Source organism: Lissotriton helveticus, chromosome 3_1 (genome assembly GCF_964261635.1).
Source record: "Lissotriton helveticus chromosome 3_1, aLisHel1.1, whole genome shotgun sequence".
Taxonomy (NCBI): Eukaryota; Metazoa; Chordata; class Amphibia; order Caudata; family Salamandridae; genus Lissotriton; species Lissotriton helveticus.
The window spans coordinates 894,406,067-894,428,726 of NC_136061.1; the positions used below are offsets into that span (position 1 = coordinate 894,406,067).

Consider the following 22,660-nt stretch of genomic DNA (forward strand, 5'->3'; position numbering starts at 1 on the left):
TTGGTCTGGAGAAGCACAAACTCATCATAGACAAAGAAAGAAAGGGATTTACAAAGAAAAGGATTTGTGTGACAAAATCAGTAACTCACCAAGCTATTGATGAAAACAAATCTTTGACCAGCATGTTCCATGTGCTTTGCGGCAGGCACATTAACCCTCTGCACTAATTTATGATGATTCAAAGCTGTGACTAGACAAAACTCAGTTCTCTCAAGTAGGTAAATTATTCACCAGAGTTATCTTGACAGTTTTAGTATTGCCTGAAAATTACTGCCCATCGAACTCTGCTGTAGGTGCTTTTGACCCCATAAGATATTACAAAATGCTGTGCCCCCCTTGGCCCTCCACCACGAGCTTCACGGCCACCACTGTGGCACTGGTCACACCGCCACAAAGTCAGCACTGCCTCCTGGGCAGGTAAATAAGAGGCAGTTGTCCTGACCCAAAGGGGAAAGGGCAGTTTTGGGGTAAGGGGTTACTGGCTAGGGGTTTTTGGTGGTGGATATGGCCGAAGCTCCACCAATGGGGACCCATCAGTACCGCCACTTTTAAAAACAAGAGTAGTGGATGAGGGATGTCCCACACCTGCCAATCTCCAAAAGACCCCTTTAGTATGTAGGGCGAATGGGAATGCAGGATTTATGATAGGGGTTTTTATTCAAGACTAGCATGTTAAAAAAAAATAAAAAATTTGCTGAATCTGTTTTTTTTAACGATCTATTGAAATGTTTTTGTTATTTTTTTACACATGGTTAAATGCTTTCAAAATTATTATGTATGGCTTTATTACAAAATTTTACATTGAGTTAAAATGACTGGCTCCCCCACATCTACATCAGTAAAAGGCATTGACCTAAGTGTATATCTCCAGCTTCAGGTGTACTACCATCAACCTCTGTTTGACTGCGTGTACATAAGTGAACCTGAAGCAATGCAAAAAAGATAAAGCCTAGGTCGTCGAAGTAACAACAGCACTACCACAATCTGCCCATCAAACCCTGAAAGGGCCTTTATCATTGATGATTACCATACAAATATATTAAATGGAAAGTAAAAATAAACGTTGAAAGGAAAGTAGACAACAGAGGTCAAAAGTGAACTACAATAGCTTTAAAATGTACACGGGCGCGCACCTTTTCTTCCTTATCAACTTTTTCCGCTGCGGGGCCTAATGTGAGCAGGCTGCCCTTGAAGTGCGTGAGACATTGAAGGGTAAAGCTGACGCACCAGTAGGTCATTGGCTGACAGGGGTTGGGGGTGGGCGGGCGGGGAGGCGGTCCAGCTTCCTATAAAAGCTTGGTTGTTGCCTTTTTCCTACATCCAGCGCCTCATTCTTCTCCTGAATTTGGCTGGTCCTTTGGGGGTACCATGAAGTTCCTCATCCTTGCTCTGGTCTGCCTCCAGCTCGCCGAAGGGCTAGTCAGGTGTGTATGCCAGAGAGCTGTGCATTAGTGAAGCCATTATGGCTGCTTGTGAAGAGTGGGGGTTCACTTTTCAAAGAAACATGCTTTCGTTTATACTTTAAATGGTTCTTCTGTAATACTAAAGGTCCCATTTCTTTTCCTTATTGCAAGGCGCTGCTGAACCACCACCTGCTATATCTTGCAAAATCAGTATTTCAAGACCTATTTTGCCTTCATCAAAGTGGTTTGCCATGTAGATCTGTGGTGTATACATTCCTTTTTCATAAATGCCTTAATTTTCTGTAGGAATGTATTTGTGACCATTGAACAGGAGATATTGGGCAATTTGTTATACTAGCGGGTATCAAAAGTAATAAGGAAGATGGTGACTTCTCATTCAAAAGAGAATTGTTACATCTATTCTCTCAGGTTTGCAATATTGGAGACTGAATCTGGCCTCTGGATTACCTATCAATTGCTGTTAGAGCCTACATAGCCCCTTTGGTAGCTGATAAATTCTGATGAATTTTGGGCTTGAAAGGCGGTTGAGCACTACTTTTTCTGGGACCACAGGTGGTGAAGGAGCATAAGAAGGACATTTCAAGTGAGTTTTTCTTTCTCCTGATGCAGGGTCCCTCTTCACAAGTTCAAGCCCATGCGGCAGGTGATGGCTGAACATGGAGTGAAGGCCCCCCGGGTGGATCCTGGGACCAAGTATAGGTTCAATAACTTTGCAGTGGGCTATGAACCGCTCTCTAACTACATGGACGTGAGTGACACTTTATTCACATGATACTCTTCGCTTTCTCTATATTCTCAGCTTCTTAGCCCTGAGCCCTTGCGTACTCTCAATCTCTCCCCCTCTAAATTATCCCTTTTTCATCTCAATGTTTCATTCTTCCAGTCGTCATTCTTTATTGAAGCCAATAGAGTAACTCTAAAGTTCACCCACATGTTAAAAAGATCTTTGTGTAACCTTTGGGTAACTGGTTTGAGCCACTGCAAAACTGTCTCAGTCTTTTATCTTGTTGAATCAATAACACCTCTCTGTGGAAGGTAACAGCAACACCCATTCCCTGGTTGTTAATAGAAAATTCTACCTGTGCTTTGTGATAAGCAGCTGGTTCATATGTGAATTTGACCCTTCTCTTTTCATAATTTTTGATGCCTCTTTTATCTTGTGATCCTTTAAGTTGTCTCTATTGTTCTACTAAATCCATACTAATTAATGTTTCTAAAAATGAATTATACCTTTTACATATGTTTACTTCTTCAAAGCTATGTAAAGTCACATATTACTCTATCAATATCCATCATACTCTCATGTGCAAACTGACTCAATCACTCAATCTCACACATGCTAACACTTCTGATTAAGCAGGGAGACTCGAGGTATGGTGCCAAAAATAATGTTAATTTAATTTTCTCCCTACAATCCAAAGATATTGGGGGAAAAAATCAAAGTGTCTCCTTTTTGGGTTGGTATGGCTATGGAAATACCCTCATGCATTCACTTGAAATATATAAGGCTTGCTGCATCACTGTCACTGCCTAAATCATTCTCACGAACTGGTCTGTTTCTGTCTGACTGTTTCGATTTTGCTTTCTCACACTATCTTTATCACTGTCTCTACTATCTCACCACATTTAACCTCTCCATTTCACTTTTTGCCTCACTGTCCCTTTCATTATGCCTCTCTTCTATTCTCTCTTGCACTCTTGACCTTTCTTCTCAATTTCTACTTCCTAGCATATTTTCTTCAGCATCCCCCTCAAAAATTATTTCCAAAAGGGATTAACTTATTAAGTGTGGTAAGCAAGGGAGCATGGCAACTACGCTCAGAGTCAAAGGTAATACGTGAACCATGCTCCTACCAGCGGATTGGCGATGGACACCATACCTGAAAATGTAAAAGAAAGGCTGGGTATCTGCATTGTACAATGAGTGCATTGGGCCTTTGATGGAGAAAGGAATTCACAAAATGGCACCAGTGTGAAAGGAGCCGAGAAATGATCTGTTGGCAGAATCACACTCGTTAGCCACGCCAGGATTGATATTTTGGGTGAAAGATGTGGTTCATACTATCGATGAAGCCAAAAGAGCAGTGATACATTGGATTCCCAAAAATATTTTGAATGGGAGAAAACTGTGCAACGTTTTAAAAGAATTCTAGGAAGTCAAGGAAGATAATGGCGGCAGAAAGATGATTAGTGTTTTTAATTGCCTAGTAGGTACCGAGGTAATCCCAGATACTAAACAGTTCTTCATTTTCAGTAGGACTCTCTATTTTAGAGGGATTAATGTGTCTTGAAATCCATTTTGCAAAACCTAGTAAGTAAACATTGTTGTCAGTGATAATTGATTCCAAACATGGAGCCTCTGGAATCATTAATGTACCTGGTGCTCTGAAGGCACAGGTGGAGGGGTTCAGGTGGCTTTCCTCATGACCTCTCCTTTCCTCCACAGATGTCCTACTATGGTGAAATCAGCATCGGCACACCACCCCAAAACTTCCTGGTCCTCTTTGACACTGGCTCCTCCAACCTCTGGGTGGCTTCAACCTACTGCTCTAGCACTGCTTGCAGTAAGTATGGATCACAGCCTTTCGCAACCTGAACAATGCACACCTACTTTTGAAAGCGAAGATGGTTTACCTCTATGTTTAACAAGTTGGACATATAGATGATGCTTACAATTCTGAAGTTGTGGTCCTTTCTGAGTCAATGGCAAGTGGGTGGGAGGTTGGGGGGTGACAAGGGCAGACCAGGCAGTAAGGAGACAAGGAGCTGTTTGCCAACATGCTGGATCCTCTGATGGGTGGTTTAGGTGGGGGACAGTCACCGATGTTTCCTGGCCTGACATATGAATGACTCTACTCCAGCACATCTGTGTCTGCATGTTAGTCAGTGCTATGTCTGTCCAAGCTGTGTAATGTTTTAGCCTGTAGAGAATAGAGCCTTGGAAAACAGTCACCTGCACCCCCCCAGTGGTAATTGACACCTTGTTCTGTTCTCTTGATACAGCCAACCACGCAACCTTCAACCCCAGCCAATCATCCACCTACACCAGCAACAACCAGCAGTTTTCAATCCAGTATGGGACAGGCAGTCTGACTGGCATCCTGGGTTTCGATACTGTGTCCGTGAGTACCACATTTACCACCCACTAATGAATAATGCATAAAAGACTAACGAGAGCCACCGCCCACAACCTTCCTCCGGAGGTTGTCTTGTTCACCACTACTGGGTATACCTACTTCCAGACTAGCACCAACACTGCCGCTCTTGGTGCCCCTGGCCACAGACTACATTGTTAGCCCTAGACTGATCCAGAAGCAGTGATGGAGTTGGTGAACTTTTAAAATGGTGGGGTTGAAATATCTACCTTTGAACAGGACCATGCAAGCAGGTGAAGCGTCATGTCCATCTGTTTTTTGGAGGGTTGGGGCGGTCCTCTCCTTCTGAGAACTGAACCAAATAGTGACTTTTTGCAGCAGAATTTACACTTAAATAGACTACAAATCCAGAGGCTCTAGGATACATGAAGAAAATATCCCAATATATGCTTGGTGTCAGACAGCCCGTGCACTTCCATGGATTATTGGACCCGCCACAATAGCTGTTTGAATTAATTTCCGAACCTCCTCCTTTCTTACCTGATTTTAAGGCAGCACCAAGCCACCACTGGGGTATTCGAGCGCAATATAAAATATATTACCATAACAAGAAATAAGCAAAGCAGTAGGTGTGACCAAGCAACAAAGATTAACAATAATACTACCGAGCTATGCATAAATTAGCCATCAAATACAAGCTTAAAATGTAATTGTGAAATACAATTTTAAAATACATTCATTTGGTCTGAAATATCAGCTTTACCACTAAGGAGGAGAGAGGGAGATACAAATTAAGGCTTGTCCAGGCACCATCCCAATTTATACCTCACTAGTCACAGACGATCTGTTATGGCATAAGTGTGAATGCTTTTATGCTGGATGCTTCCTTGTTTAAAACCTCTCAGATCTAGGGAATTCTATTGATGGAGACAGAGACTGATATTAAAGACACTCACTATTAAAAGAACCCAAAACCCTCACCAACCTAAGTTGCTTGCTTCATCCTATGGCATTTACTCATCATCCCAGGTTTTCTCACATTGCCTGAGTTGGATTTATGTTTAGAGGAGCGCTTGACTGTTGCTTAGTTTTCACCTTGTATTCACAAGGAGATAGGAAATAGTCAGATCTGTACATTTATGAAAGAATAGGGCCTGTTTATTAAAATTGCCCATGGTAGACCAAATGTGAAAACTTTATTGGTGTCTTCACACAGCATTTTTTTTTAAACCAAGAGGATTGATTATGATGGCTGATTATCACACGTCATATCCTTTAAGTCAGAATGTTTCTTGACATTTTGTACCCACTAAACAGTCAGCGGCAATACATCAAGACACATGGCCCTTACTTACTACCTACCCTTTGACCAGTGGCGGCCCGTGCAGGGAAGCACAGTGAGGCGGGGTTGGAGGTGGAAGTTACAAATGACAGAATAGCGAAAACAAAATAAATAAATAAAACCACTTACCTTGCGTTCACTGCATCGCCGACTATACAATGCAGCGAGCATAAGGTACGTGGTTTTATTTCTTTCTTTCTTTTATTTTCACTATTCCATCATTCATCACTTCCACCCAAGCCCTCGCCCTGCCCTTGCCCCCACCACAATTACCTGCACGGGCCACCACTGCCCATGACTACCTATCTCATGTGGTGTCTGATAATGTGTAGGGCAAAATGTTTCGTTAAATAAAAAAATGGAACGTATCACAGCCATCTTGTGTTGTTACTGGTGGTAATATACAGGTAGATTCATCAAGCATTTTTGCGAGCGCAAACGGTGCGAATCGCAAAATTCGCCCGTTTGCGCCCACAAAAATGGCATTTGAGATTCATCAATGGTTCATGAACTCGCAATTTGAAAAATCGCAAATATTTGCGATTTCTCAAATTGCGATTGCATTAAGGGAATCGCAATTTGCAATTACTTAAATGCAATTCATGAACCATTTTAGAATTGCGAAATCGCTATTTTTGGCCGCTATTTACCGTGAAGTCTGACTTTGTGATAAATAGCGAAAACTTAGAAAAATGCACTTTAGTGCATTTTTCTAAGTTGTATGTTACACACACACATGTCCTTTGGACATGTGTGTGCGCAACATCAGTCTACTATTACATTTCAGGGGTGCTACAGGGTGTCCTTTGGACACCCCTGGCACCCTTGAAATCGCATCCTTATTTACGATTAGCAATTTGATAATCGCAAATAAGGAAGCTGTAGGAATCGCAAATAATATTGCGATTCCTACATGAATCCCGTTTTGCGAGTCATTAATAGCGATTCCTTAATAATCGCTATTAAGGACTCACAAATCGGGACATTGATGAATCTGGGGGATAATTCCTGAAAACAGCATTATTTGAACTATCCATCATTACTATTTCACCAGTAGCCGTTAGGTTGGAGCTAAGTATTCAGCCTTCCTTTTAAGGGCTAAATTACTATCCTCCTTGTACTAACTACTTCATGTACCCCAGTTCATGTTAGTTGCATGCTTGTTCTTTTAAAAAAAATAATAAGCAAACAAAGGACTTTTTAGTTTTCAGTGATAACCTGAAGCCCACACACTCACGGACATAACATGTTCTTTGTGGTAAATGAAACATCAGTGTCTGAAAATACAGACATTTCAAACTGAAATTCAAAAGTTTCTTTAGGGTAAATAGGTCTAACTTCCCATCTTCACCCCGCACAATTTCATGCTGAATGCCAAATTTAAATTTGTACTCAATACAAGTTTGGCACCCAAACAACAGCATTTTATTTTCACCTGTCACATGGTAGATTGTACCTGTGACACAATTTAGCACAATCATCAAATACTAGAGATGTTCATCTAATGCCAGAGATTTTCCTCACCCTTACATCAGGGATATCCTGAATTATGTAAAAAATGGCGGCACTATGACAAAGATGACCACTGATTCGAAAGTGTCACTGTTGCATAATGAATAGCACCAAATATGTCAGGAACACCCACAAAACGTTAAGGATGGTGTAGAAAACTTGGTTGTTGTTACAGTACCACTCCACACATTTTTTTACTAGCATTCGATGCAACTTTGACTGTAGTGTACTGGGTATACCTACTAAACAGGTCCCAAGTGCCAGTATTCTTTCCCAAAACTGAACAATTGTTCCCCAAAGTGTCAATACCTTTAGCAACCTCTATAAGTCCCTAGTAAATGGGTGTGAAGAATCAAAGAGAGTCCCCCATGGGCTGGAACATGAATTGTGCCACCCTAAGAGACCCCTAACAAAACTCGTGCTGGGCTGCGATAGCAGGCTGTGTGTTTTGGTGCAAACAATAGTGAAAACACGACCTGACCAACATCCCTGTGTGACATCTCCCTAACACTGCATGTATTACTTGAAAGTCACCCCTATAGCAAGCCTTACAGCCCTAAGGTAGGGTGCTTGTTATTACATGTGAGGGTATACCTGCATGAACAGATATGCTCCAATGGTGGTCAGTTCCATTACTGCCAGTGCAAGTAAACAGGGAAGCCATTTTAGAACATGGGCTGGACACTGGTGAAAACGAGTTATCCAGCTACATGATGGCTTCACTGAAAATAGGCATGTTTGGTATCAAACATCTCATATTGATAAACGCACACTGACTCCGGTGTTAGATTTAACGATACATGGACACATAGGGCACCTTAGAGGAGCCCCTGAAAACCTACCAGACTCTGGTGTGGTCAGGGACTGTTTTCTGCCAGTCTAACTTGGGAGACACTGTTCTAACCTTCTAGGGTGAAAGCCTTTTGCTCTCACGAGACTCAGAACAAAAGCCGGTCCGGGAAGAGGGTGTCACACCCCCTCCCACAGGATGACCTGCTGATTAGCCTTCCTAAGCCGGCAAGCTTCAAAGAGCTGCTGCAATTGAAATGCAAATGTGCCACCCCTCATAGGAGAGGAAGACTCTGCAACTGACTTGGCTCCACCTCTGCCAGCCTTCCTACTGACTTCATCTATTGCCCCAAAATTCGACTTGTCCTGAAGCTGCTGATACCACAAAACCCAGGAGACCTGCCAACCTTTGCCCAGGAACCAAGGCCTCCTGAGGAACAGTGGAACTGTCCCCTGCATTCTGCAGACAGCACAAGAAAGACAAAAAGGACTCTGGCCCCTTCAAAACCCAACATCGGCAAGGACTTAAAGGTGTCAGCGTGGTCTCCAAATCCTCAAGGTAAGAATCCACTGTGGAGTAACTACTCGTGAACTCTCCGACTTCGCCTGCAGCCTCTGTTGGCAGGCCCCCTCAACCGCAAGTGTTGCTGGATGGAGAAACCTGACACCCCAAAGACCCTCTACACCCAAATTGCCCAACCCGAGGAGAAGGGGCGGGTAAAGTTTGCGCTATATAAATTTGCATTAAATAAATTAAATAAGCGTACCAAAGGTGTCCCCATTTCCCCCAATATCATAAGAACCGAAGCCACTTGTTAGTTTCACCGGACTGGTTCCCCGGTCCTCTCCTGCAGCCTCTTTCTACCAGAACCATTCTCCATAAAATAACATTGGGCACCCAATGCTGTTTGGCACCTCTGCACCCAGCAGCCCTTGTGCAACTGGTAGTGTTCTGCTGGCAAGAACTGGTAAACCGCACACAATGTTCATCCCATAGGATAATATTGAAGAACTGAAAATAATTCATATTTAAAAACATACTTACATTAACAATTGTCTTCTGATGCTTAAACATATATAAAGATACTTACCAGTTTTATAAATTGGTGTGCATCTTTTTTTTTGAGTCATGTGTCATTTGTTGACCATTGTGTGTATTTTCAAATGTCTTGCACCCCTCTGTGTTAAGCCTAAGACTGCTCAACCACACCATCCCCTAGCAGAGCACCTTGGGATTGCCATAGAAAGCTCCCTGTCCACACATAAGGGAAACCCTGGACTCTTTACACAATATATCTCATTCTGATATATCATATAAAGAGCCAGCTTCCCACAGATGGGTTACTATTTTGCCACGGATAGCAATATTGTTTTATAAAAATGTATACTACAAATTCAAGGATGGGATAATATTATGCAAGTGATAGCCACAATATTGGCAAGCAAATATGTATTTTCAAAGACGGCCAACGTTACAATAAGCTACTCTAGTTAGACTACAGTTGGCCACTGCAAAGATTTTCAAAGCTCAGTCACATCACCAATTTCCCATGCTTGGAGTGTTGCATTGATCTGTGGTTAAGAACTGACAAACCAGGCGTTGAGTGGTTGGTGAATGTGGAAGGTGCTTGCAGAGTCTGGGCTCACGCATAGTGGGTGGGCCTGGGCTCAGCTAGCATAGGAGGTATGCTTAGACATGGGCTGCAAGATAGGACGCAGAAACATACATCTCACTAATCTGTGCATGTTCCACTTCCAAAAAATAAAATCAACCAATAGAGGCTCTAGCATGTGTCAGGCTGGGTGAGATTCTGTATCACTCAGTATATTGCATGGAGGCATGTTGGGTTACAATGCCATTGTCAATGATAGATGAATGACTGTGATGTTCAAATATATCTAGGCCAAGAGACACTACTGTTGCATCATGTCTCATTCTTGGCCTGATTGTAGAGCATGCATTTTTCACAAAATTATGGAACAAACTGTCTGGTTAACATGTTGCTCGTATCACAAAATATTCCTGTCTCCAGAAATAAGCTCTGTGCTCATGAAAGAATCACGCTACGCACTGTGCCTCCTCCAGATGCAATTTCTGTGAAATTTGATTTGATTACAATGTTTTTTTTTTTTATATTTCTTCAGATCCAGGGCATCACAATCACACAGCAAGAATTTGCCTTGAGTGTCAACGAACCTGGCACCAACTTTGTCTATGCTCAGTTTGATGGAATCTTGGGTTTGGCCTACCCTTCAATTGCAGCTGATGGTGCCAGCACCATCATGGAGGGCATGATGAACCAAGGCCTACTGTCCCAAAACATCTTTGGTTTCTACCTGGGGTATGTGACTGTGAGCTCCTAGAGCTGCAATGCATATATTGTCAAGACACGTAGATGCGACTTTAAGACTAGTAAATCCATTCTTACTCATATGCTCTTACCACAGTGAAATGCTAGTAGCCGATATGATATTCTGGATACAATTTTATCGCAGGACGTTAAAAAATATATTATATTTTGAAATGCAAGTGGATATTAATGCTGTATTCCTGTCTCCCTATCTTTTCTGGTCAACAATCCTGCTGTGTGGTGTTTTTGAAAATTAGATGTAAGAATGCTATGTGATGTTGTGTACTGAAAAAATCCAGTGCCCTCTCCTTTGTCATATGAATCAGTGGCACTTACAGTGTTTCTTAGGGTCAGGAATGTTGCAGGAATGCAATGTTTCCACAGGTATGTTTAATAACACCGAAATCATGTCTAATTTATCTTTTTTGTATGTTATCTCTTGTCAGCCAACAAGGCAGCCAGTCAGGAGGTGAGCTTGTCTTTGGTGGAGTGGATTCTAATTACTACACTGGTCAAATCACCTGGACACCGGTCACACAGCAGATGTACTGGCAGATCGGGATTTCAGGGTGAGCACCTCTTAGTTGAAATGTACTAGTCTGACTTTTCTCTTTCATTATGTTTTTCTTCTGTCTCTTTCTATTTGTTCATGAACACACCACAATTTATAAACTGTCAGGCATTGTTTATCTTCCTTTACATGGTAACACATGGATGGCCATGACTTTTTTAGATTGTACAGATGAGGTTAGTTTAATATGGTTTCCATGGTGAAACATGGGTGACTATGGTTTATTAACCTTGACTACATAGTCATCCAGGGTTGACTGTTGTTTTACCTGAATAATATGGTCAAATCATGGATGTTCATGGTTTATTCGTTCTTACAAAGGTTATGGCACAAGGAAGAGATGATAGGTTACCATATATGCTTACGTATGATAAACAGGATTGCCTGGTTTGCGTACACCTGAAATGAAAGGTTCAAGGAGAGAGTTTTCGGCTAGGATTGTTTGGGTCACTGGTGAGTGAGTTTAATATGGGGATTTATAGGAATGCTGATTCTCCAAACGTGAGTGTAAAACAATTAAGATTTCATTAAAAACAAGGAGGCTAGTATTATGCATGTCACCCTACATTTACTGCTCTGCAGCACTTAGAAGAAACCAAAAGAACATCCGAACCATATTTGAGCACACAATAGCACACTCCTGCCCACATAAACACTCCATCCTCCTTTTTTCCTCTTCTATTGTGCAGCCCTGAGGTAGATAAATATCCTATGCTGCCTTTCAATTGGTGGGTTTTAGCTATTCATTCTGTTAAAATAATTGCATATATTTTAATAATAGGAGCATCTGGGTAATTTATGAACGGTTTGTGTTTATTTTGTAGTCAGCCTTTGATTCGGTATGTTTAGTAGTACTTGTACGAAATTTAGATGTCTAGGTTGATAGAATAGAGTTAAGCGATGTACTACTAAGGTGATAATTCAATTAAATGGTTCGGGGGTCTTACCCATTCCGTTGAAGTGGCAGTTATTTGGCATCCGTATATTACTCTCACGTACACCGTCTAACGTGCACTCAAGTAAGGGAAGCTGGAAACTGTATCCACCATGTTGAATAAGCACACCGCATTACACAGAGATGCACTGGCGTGTTGAAGTCGAGTTTTTCACAGCCAATTGGATGTCTTTTGGAGTGTCCGCGACAGGCTGTGTGTAAAAATGGGATTTCTGGTTGGCTAAGGGTTGCACCAAAGCCAGACAGAAACCACCACTCTAGTAAGGGCAAGGGGATACACACTGTTGATAACCCCTGCTCACCCCCTTGGTAGCTTGGCATGAGCAGACAGGCTTATCCCCAAGGCAATGTGTAAAGTATTTGCACTAACACTCACAGTAACACAGTGACACACCACAAATGGACACTACACCAGTTAATATAAAAATATCAATATCTTTATATAGCTTATGTCTGATTAACACGTCAGAAGGATGAACATTCTTATAAAGTTACTTCAAAAATCACTGGGTCTTTTGGGATGTTATTTGTCTTATTCACAGTTCTCTCAGCAAAAACAACCTTTGTATGCTCAAAGTTCACCTTAGAAATGCTCTTTGTATAAAAAACGGGCAAGTTCTCTTGAATGCCAAACTCTGGTTGTCAACATGCGGCAAGTCCCTTTCACCAAGGTACTCGTTTACTACTAACTGCCGTTTTGCACATAAGATTTCCTTTACAATGCCCCCGCGGTACCCGGAGAACACCATGAAGGACATTGTCCTTAATCTGGCCCCCGATGTAACACGGACCTTGTTACACTCGTTTGCTCACTTCCTTAGTTCCAAACTGCGAGCGCACCGAGCCACAACAAGGGACGCGTTCCTTGAATATTGCCCCTTGCACCTGGCGGCCCCTTTCAGTCACTGAGAAGCTGGAGGCTGAGAATGCTCTCCCGGAGACCCGCACACCCTGTACCCAATGGCAACACTACTTTGCTCCGTCATTTGATCGAAGCCGTTGCTTGGGTGCACGGTCCCTTTCCATCTTGCACAGCTGATCGCTGGGGCACTCAACTTCCTTGATCTCGCAGTGGCGCCCGTAATAGATGAGCCCCTTGCTGCTAGGCAACCGGTGACGCTGGGAGCCAATCCCAGCGCCTCTTCCCGTGACGGAGTCGGAGGAAGGGAATCAGTGCCGATGAAGCTCCCTGGCCGGCGGCGGTGATTGTTCCTGGCACAGCGCTTCGGTTCTTTTCTGTACCGGGCCTGCGGCGGTGATCTCTACCCCTCTGGTGATGGCCTCAGGTGGTGTAAAGCGATGCACCCTTGGGCGCTGATTAAATTATTTAGGAGGGCCGGCCGATCTCCCACGGCGCTCAACTGTGTGCCGAAAGCACACCAAGTCTATTCCACGCAGGCAGGCAGGGTCAAGGTCACGAGGCCCCAGGTAGTGCACAGCAACACGCATTCAGCGCCAGCACGATGGTTTCCTCTACAAACCTTTGTGTCCCTGAGTTTGGCAACAGGAGGCCAGCTCTACCCAGGCCCTTGGAGATAGGTGGACTTCAGAGGGGGCAAAGAACCCAGTGCAGCTCCTCTTCAAGCAAGGGGAACACAGCACACAGCAGAGTCCCTTAGTCCTTCTCGTCGGCAGTAACAGCAACTGTAGGTCAGCTTCCAGACATTCAGCAATGGCAGCACTTTTTCTTAGTCTTCCTGACTGTTCTTCTTTGGCAGGGATTCCTTCTTGATCACAAAGTTTCCTAATCTAATTTTACAGTGGTCTCAGCTCTACTTTTATACCCCGAAAGTCTTTGTACTTTCTGTGTGAGGGGTCCTGAATCATTTTGTCCACCATAAGCGTGGAAGGGTATACTCAGACATGAGTCCCTTGCTCACTGCTCCATCAGGATTCAAGCAAGCCGGGCCGACGACGCCTGAAATGGCAGAAACCGGTCCCCGGAAGCTTGTCTCCTTTCTGGTGAAGAATTGGCTTGGTAGTTTGGTCTGCCCTGTTCCCATGATGCACTGGGCCAGGGACAGACTAATTTGCATATAGCCAGGTTCTGAGCTGGGATGGGGCAGTGAGCTAAATAACGGTGATGGATCAAGCCCTGATCTTTGGACTGGGTAAGAGTGGTCTGCTTAATTCAGACACTCTGTTCATCACCACCCCCTTTTCTGAATCATTTTGTCCACCATAAGCGTGGAAGGGTATACTCAGACATGAGTCCCTTGCTCACTGCTCCATCAGGATTCAAGCAAGCCGGGCCGACGACGCCTGAAATGGCAGAAACCGGTCCCCGGAAGCTTGTCTCCTTTCTGGTGAAGAATTGGCTTGGTAGTTTGGTCTGCCCTGTTCCCATGATGCACTGGGCCAGGGACAGACTAATTTGCATATAGCCAGGTTCTGAGCTGGGATGGGGCAGTGAGCTAAATAACGGTGATGGATCAAGCCCTGATCTTTGGACTGGGTAAGAGTGGTCTGCTTAATTCAGACACTCTGTTCATCACCACCCCCTTTTCTGAATCATTTTGTCCACCATAAGCGTGGAAGGGTATACTCAGACATGAGTCCCTTGCTCACTGCTCCATCAGGATTCAAGCAAGCCGGGCCGACGACGCCTGAAATGGCAGAAACCGGTCCCCGGAAGCTTGTCTCCTTTCTGGTGAAGAATTGGCTTGGTAGTTTGGTCTGCCCTGTTCCCATGATGCACTGGGCCAGGGACAGACTAATTTGCATATAGCCAGGTTCTGAGCTGGGATGGGGCAGTGAGCTAAATAACGGTGATGGATCAAGCCCTGATCTTTGGACTGGGTAAGAGTGGTCTGCTTAATTCAGACACTCTGTTCATCACCACCCCCTTTTCTGAATCATTTTGTCCACCATAAGCGTGGAAGGGTATACTCAGACATGAGTCCCTTGCTCACTGCTCCATCAGGATTCAAGCAAGCCGGGCCGACGACGCCTGAAATGGCAGAAACCGGTCCCCGGAAGCTTGTCTCCTTTCTGGTGAAGAATTGGCTTGGTAGTTTGGTCTGCCCTGTTCCCATGATGCACTGGGCCAGGGACAGACTAATTTGCATATAGCCAGGTTCTGAGCTGGGATGGGGCAGTGAGCTAAATAACGGGGATGGATCAAGCCCTGATCTTTGGACTGGGTAAGAGTGGTCTGCTTAATTCAGAAACTCTGTTCATCACCACCCCCTTTTCTGAATCATTTTGTCCACCATAAGCGTGGAAGGGTATACTCAGACATGAGTCCCTTGCTCACTGCTCCATCAGGATTCAAGCAAGCCGGGCCGACGACGCCTGAAATGGCAGAAACCGGTCCCCGGAAGCTTGTCTCCTTTCTGGTGAAGAATTGGCTTGGTAGTTTGGTCTGCCCTGTTCCCATGATGCACTGGGCCAGGGACAGACTAATTTGCATATAGCCAGGTTCTGAGCTGGGATGGGGCAGTGAGCTAAATAACGGTGATGGATCAAGCCCTGATCTTTGGACTGGGTAAGAGTGGTCTTCTTAATTCAGACACTCTGTTCATCACCACCCCCTTTTCTGAATCATTTTGTCCACCATAAGCGTGGAAGGGTATACTCAGACATGAGTCCCTTGCTCACTGCTCCATCAGGATTCAAGCAAGCCGGGCCGACGACGCCTGAAATGGCAGAAACCGGTCCCCGGAAGCTTGTCTCCTTTCTGGTGAAGAATTGGCTTGGTAGTTTGGTCTGCCCTGTTCCCATGATGCACTGGGCCAGGGACAGACTAATTTGCATATAGCCAGGTTCTGAGCTGGGATGGGGCAGTGAGCTAAATAACGGTGATGGATCAAGCCCTGATCTTTGGACTGGGTAAGAGTGGTCTGCTTAATTCAGACACTCTGTTCATCACCACCCCCTTTTCTGAATCATTTTGTCCACCATAAGCGTGGAAGGGTATACTCAGACATGAGTCCCTTGCTCACTGCTCCATCAGGATTCAAGCAAGCCGGGCCGACGACGCCTGAAATGGCAGAAACCGGTCCCCGGAAGCTTGTCTCCTTTCTGGTGAAGAATTGGCTTGGTAGTTTGGTCTGCCCTGTTCCCATGATGCACTGGGCCAGGGACAGACTAATTTGCATATAGCCAGGTTCTGAGCTGGGATGGGGCAGTGAGCTAAATAACGGTGATGGATCAAGCCCTGATCTTTGGACTGGGTAAGAGTGGTCTGCTTAATTCAGACACTCTGTTCATCACCACCCCCTTTTCTGAATCATTTTGTCCACCATAAGCGTGGAAGGGTATACTCAGACATGAGTCCCTTGCTCACTGCTCCATCAGGATTCAAGCAAGCCGGGCCGACGACGCCTGAAATGGCAGAAACCGGTCCCCGGAAGCTTGTCTCCTTTCTGGTGAAGAATTGGCTTGGTAGTTTGGTCTGCCCTGTTCCCATGATGCACTGGGCCAGGGACAGACTAATTTGCATATAGCCAGGTTCTGAGCTGGGATGGGGCAGTGAGCTAAATAACGGTGATGGATCAAGCCCTGATCTTTGGACTGGGTAAGAGTGGTCTGCTTAATTCAGACACTCTGTTCATCACCACCCCCTTTTCTGAATAATTTTGTCCACCATAAGCGTGGAAGGGTATACTCAGACATGAGTCCCTTGCTCACTGCTCCATCAGGATTCAAGCAAGCCGGGCCGACGACGCCTGAAATGGCAGAAACCGGTCCCCGGAAGCTTGTCTCCTTTCTGGTGAAGAATTGGCTTGGTAGTTTGGTCTGCCCTGTTCCCATGATGCACTGGGCCAGGGACAGACTAATTTGCATATAGCCAGGTTCTGAGCTGGGATGGGGCAGTGAGCTAAATAACGGTGATGGATCAAGCCCTGATCTTTGGACTGGGTAAGAGTGGTCTGCTTAATTCAGACACTCTGTTCATCACCACCCCCTTTTCTGAATCATTTTGTCCACCATAAGCGTGGAAGGGTATACTCAGACATGAGTCCCTTGCTCACTGCTCCATCAGGATTCAAGCAAGCCGGGCCGACGACGCCTGAAATGGCAGAAACCGGTCCCCGGAAGCTTGTCTCCTTTCTGGTGAAGAATTGGCTTGGTAGTTTGGTCTGCCCTGTTCCCATGATGCACTGGGCCAGGGACAGACTAATTTGCATATAGCCAGGTTCTGAGCTGGGATGGGGCAGTGAGCTAAATAACGGTGATGGATCAAGCCCTGATCTTTGGACTGGGTAAGAGTGGTCTGCTTAATTCAGACACTCTGTTCATCACCACCCCCTTTTCTGAATCATTTTGTCCACCATAAGCGTGGAAGGGTATACTCAGACATGAGTCCCTTGCTCACTGCTCCATCAGGATTCAAGCAAGCCGGGCCGACGACGCCTGAAATGGCAGAAACCGGTCCCCGGAAGCTTGTCTCCTTTCTGGTGAAGAATTGGCTTGGTAGTTTGGTCTGCCCTGTTCCCATGATGCACTGGGCCAGGGACAGACTAATTTGCATATAGCCAGGTTCTGAGCTGGGATGGGGCAGTGAGCTAAATAACGGTGATGGATCAAGCCCTGATCTTTGGACTGGGTAAGAGTGGTCTGCTTAATTCAGACACTCTGTTCATCACCACCCCCTTTTCTGAATCATTTTGTCCACCATAAGCGTGGAAGGGTATACTCAGACATGAGTCCCTTGCTCACTGCTCCATCAGGATTCAAGCAAGCCGGGCCGACGACGCCTGAAATGGCAGAAACCGGTCCCGGGAAGCTTGTCTCCTTTCTGGTGAAGAATTGGCTTGGTAGTTTGGTCTGCCCTGTTCCCATGATGCACTGGGCCAGGGACAGACTAATTTGCATATAGCCAGGTTCTGAGCTGGGATGGGGCAGTGAGCTAAATAACGGTGATGGATCAAGCCCTGATCTTTGGACTGGGTAAGAGTGGTCTGCTTAATTCAGACACTCTGTTCATCACCACCCCCTTTTCTGGGTCCTGGACCCAGTCCAAACCAGTTCAGAGTGCACTCTGCCAGGGCAATTCTTCTTCTTTTGTGAGTGTGGGCCAGGGCCATCAGATGCACCGCAGGACGTGGAGGCATCTTTGTGGCAGGCAGGCACAGCACTATTCAGACCCAGGTGCTACTCCTCCCCACCACTCTACATGCAGATGGGTCTATTCAGCCTAGCGCTGACTCACCCAGTCTCCTGGAGCCACCCCCTGCCCCAGCCCCTGTCACTCACAAACCAGACAGTCAATCTACAAACAGGCAGAGGCACACAGAAAGGATGAACAAGAAAGTAGCCACTTTCTAAAAGTGCTATTCCCAAACTTAGAATTTAAAGACCATCCTCACTAAAAGATGTGTTATTAAATTCTGAGTTTAGGGATACCAGATTCCATATGTCTATCTTGCCGTTATGGGAAGATATGCAGGTAAACATGTTTGCCAGCATTCCACATGTTAGCCTATGGGCAAGATGGCCTTTCAATAGTGAAAAACGAAATTGGCAGTATTTCACTATCAGGACCGGTTACCCACACTAATACCTGTCCTACCTTTCACATACACTGCACCCTGCCCAGGGGGGTATCTTGGGCCTACCATAGGGGTGTCCGATGTGTAAGAAAAGGGAAAGGTCGGGCCTGACATTTGGATTATTGGCTCATGGGGCATCTCTACCCCTTCAAAACAGTCGACTACTAAGCGGCGTTTTGTTAGGTACATTGTTTTACCTGCACTATAGATCTCACTTTTTTTAGAGACACTCAAAAAAAGTTAGAGAAACATGAGTAAGGTGGGGATTTGTGTACCCCGTCCTGAAGAAGGTGTTTTACACCGAAACATGTCGACGCACACAGGAAGGAGGTGACGCACATTGTTTTGCGTACAAAACCTACCACACTTCATTTTAATAGCACCAGCCCGGGGGCCCATTAAAAAAAATGTTTGCCACCCCACGAGCCAGGTACTTTTTAAACTTCACTCACTAATAATAATAAAAAAAACACCACACACTCACATAAAAAATACCTCATCCACACCACACATAGTAATTACAAGTGCTCCAGCGTATTCGCAGGTTGTAGCACGCCATACCCCGTAGAGGGGTACGATGACCCCGATGATGAAGCCTGACACCAAGGGGCCTGTTGGTGTGAGAGGGGACCAAAAACAACAAGGGTGCTCCCCATCATTGGAGGACACACCCGACACCCAAGGAGTGGATTCCTTTTGTTTATTTATATTAGTTTAGGGAGAACAAATCCATTCTCGATCAACTCTCTCTCTCCACCTTTTGTTATTGATAGGATAAGTGTGTACACTGGCCAGGACAACATGGCAGTTCACAGGCCTGAGACACCATTTTAGGGCTACTCATGTGGGTGGCACAATCAGTGCTGCAGGCCCACTAGTAGCATTTGTATCACCCGCCCTGGCACACTCAGTGCGCTCTACTAGGGACCTACTGGTAAGACAAATAAGCCAATCATGGTTAACCAATCATGATAACAATTTATAGAGAGAGCATATGCACTTTAGCTCTGATCAGCAGTGGGAAAGTGCCCAGAGTCCTATAGCCAACAACCACAGGTCAGAAAAAACAAGGGAGGAAGAAGCAAAAAGTTTTGGGATACCCCTGCAAAAAGAGCCATTTCCAACACAGTGGTTTGACAGTTGAAGCAGCATCGTTGCAAGCGGATAAGAGAGATGTTGCTTTCTTTAGTTGCAAAGTAACTCACCGAGTGAGCTTATACTGGCGTTGTATTGGAATGTAGAGAGTAAGCTTACACTGGAGTTGTGTGTGACTTTGTTCAATAGAGGGTATGGTATCATGGTAAATGAGCTTACTCTATGCATATGTCGGATCATGAGAAGTGTGCATGTACTACGGTGGCGTGGCAATCCAGTGAGTGAGATTACCCTATGGCTGTGTGGTCATTAACAGTGAGTGAACGTACACTGGGGCCTGTGGGAATGGAAGGAGTGAACATACATTCTGTTGTGGGAATCACAGACATCTTACAGACCTAGAAAACATGATGTAGTGTGAGATTACATGTTAAACATGCACAATAACTCATTTTCTGCCATGTTTCTCATCAGTTTTGGAGTTAATGGTCAACCGACTGGATGGTGTGCCCAGGGGTGCCAAGGAATCGTGGACACTGGCACGTCCCTGCTCACTGCCCCTAGTACATACATTGCTGCTTTGATGCAAGACATTGGAGCAACTCAGAATTCAAATGGAGAGGTAGGGACCCGCGATAACCCCCTCCCCAACACCTTTCCCACTTATGGGGGATTCTAATGTCCCTGAGGGTGTGATACTAAAAGGTCCATGTTTTAATAATGTCCTGCACATATATCAACTTCACAATTATGACTACCACCATACCTCCAGCGTAGGTAAATGCAGGTTAGAATAGTAAATATAAACTTCCTTATACAAGCTTACCTTGCAGAGTTGGTAGTCTTCCATATTGTGCAGTCAATATATGTCCAGGTTAATTTTATTGACATTGGCATGCAACCTGATGGATGAAGTAGAATTTCTTCATGGGTAAGATGGGTTTCTGCCCCTTTGATTTGTATGTTGGTCTACATCCAAACAAGAGAAAAGGCGCTTCTATTAATGTTGTCAACTTTCTGTTCACAGTATGTGGTCAGCTGCGGCAATATTGACAGTCTACCCACCCTGAGCTTCACCATTGGAGGCACTTCACTACCCCTACCCCCCTCTGCATACATTCTCCAGGTATGGTATACTGTAATTGTTTTCAGATATTGGTACAATGTGTCAATCCTAGAAGGCGCCATTACATTAATCATCTTGCCTCACATAAAGGACCAGGCAACATCTGACACATGCCTCTACACATAAAGTACTTTGCCACGCCTGAATCACCCTGCCACACTTACATCACTATGAAACACCTGGAAGACCCTGACATTTCAGGTGTTCTCAACATTCTTAGTTCATTCAGTGTGCATGACATCAGATCTCTCATATTTTTATATTCCATGCTTGAGAAGCTCCTCGGTTTCAGATATTAGCTTTGCAACATTAAATTCCTGAATTCACAACCAAATAGGCTGGACTTGCAATACCAGAATGCAAAGATAAAAACCACACTAGATTACTTTCTTTTACATGCTATTTGCGGAACTTGAAAGCTCTGTGATATTGTCCTTTCCCATACCTAGTCAACCATGCTATTCCTAGTACTTCCTGTCATATATGTTGCACCTTGTCATAGCATGATTGTACACGTTGCAATCTCCTGGGCCCTCTGCAGCACCCTGTTCAAAATACACTGCCTCCATTGGCAATCCCTACCCTATCAAGTACAACCTGCCATCCATGACTCACCCTGCAGCGCATTCGTAACAATGCCACACCCGCTCCACCTTGCACTAGAGAAGCACTTGCTATACCTGGTGACCCATGCCACACTGTGTGAGACTTGCAGCTCCAAGTACTCACTATCTCCTTCAAGGACATAGTAACAATGGTGCAACACATAGTACACCCTGGTCACCTTGGCACAGTGTGCTCAGTTTGATGCCCTGTTCCACATTCAATCCAACCTCTTCATCCTTATAGACCCTATCACATGTGGCAAAATTGCACTCCGTATGCATCCGGCCACTCCAGCCACACCTCCCACACCCGGTATCTTATGTAGGGCCTTGTAGAACCACATTTGGTACATCCTACTACACTAGGCACAGCACATTTCACCTGAATTATCCTGACACACATTATGAATCCCTGATAAGCCATGCTACCCTGTTACCCAGTTTGGGCATCCACACTGGCGTAATCTGCCACACCTTTTTACCTGCACTCTTTTCACCTAAAAATCGACTTTTACACAAAACAACAGGCTCTTAGCCACTGCACCACATCATCATCCACTGAAAGCTGCCACCTTACCATACTATACTGGCCTAATCATGAAAACTGCCATTTTCGTTTGGGAGACCTTTAATGACAGGCACTCCCTCACAACCATATCAGTCTCCATTGGCTACATCTATTTAGTATGTCTCTGATTGCCATGTGCAGTTTTACCTGGTTTGCACTTCATATTTGTACTTCGTGTGCACAAGGCAAAGTATCTCTCTCTCTCTCTCTCTCTCTCTCTCTCTCTCTCTCTCTCTCTATTTCTCTCTCCCTCTCTCTCTCTCTCTCTCTCTCTCTCTCTCTCACTGTCGTTATCTATCTCTATAGCAGCCATGCTGTGAAGGTATTTGAAGCTTTGGGTCTAGCACCTACTTCATAAATGCTAAATGACACCAAAGAGGCAATGCCAACATAAGAACCCTTTTTTCCAAAAAGCAATGGGTTCTACTCAGATGCGCTTTTGTACCCCTGCATGTTAATCTTTCACTGTCTCTCCATGTAAGAGAATTATTATGAAAGCTTAAATGTCTTCTTCTGTCTTTCAACAGAGCAATGGCGAGTGCTCCGTTGGCATCATGCCCACTTACCTTCCCTCCCAGAACGGACAGCCCCTCTGGATCCTGGGTGACGTCTTCCTGCGGCAATACTACTCAATCTATGACGTCACCAACAACCAAGTGGGCTTTGCCACAGCGGCCTAGATCTGGAACCTCTGTGCCACCAGCCTTCTTGCATTCTTCCTCTTACTTCT

The 22,660-nt window shown here is 44.9% G+C and overlaps 1 protein-coding gene across 1 annotated transcript; it reads left to right on the forward strand.

Moving 5' to 3' along the window:
• The first annotated feature begins 1,329 nt into the window (after window positions 1–1,329).
• Window positions 1,330–22,660, forward strand: LOC144823062 (gastricsin-like). The gene is made up of 9 exons (XM_078681226.1): window positions 1,330–1,424; window positions 2,034–2,172; window positions 3,871–3,988; window positions 4,428–4,546; window positions 10,308–10,504; window positions 10,960–11,082; window positions 20,106–20,253; window positions 20,659–20,762; window positions 22,460–22,660. The coding sequence occupies exons 1-9, from the start codon at window positions 1,369–1,371 to the stop codon at window positions 22,608–22,610; spliced, it is 1,155 nt and encodes a 384-aa protein (XP_078537352.1). The 5' UTR covers window positions 1,330–1,368; the 3' UTR covers window positions 22,611–22,660.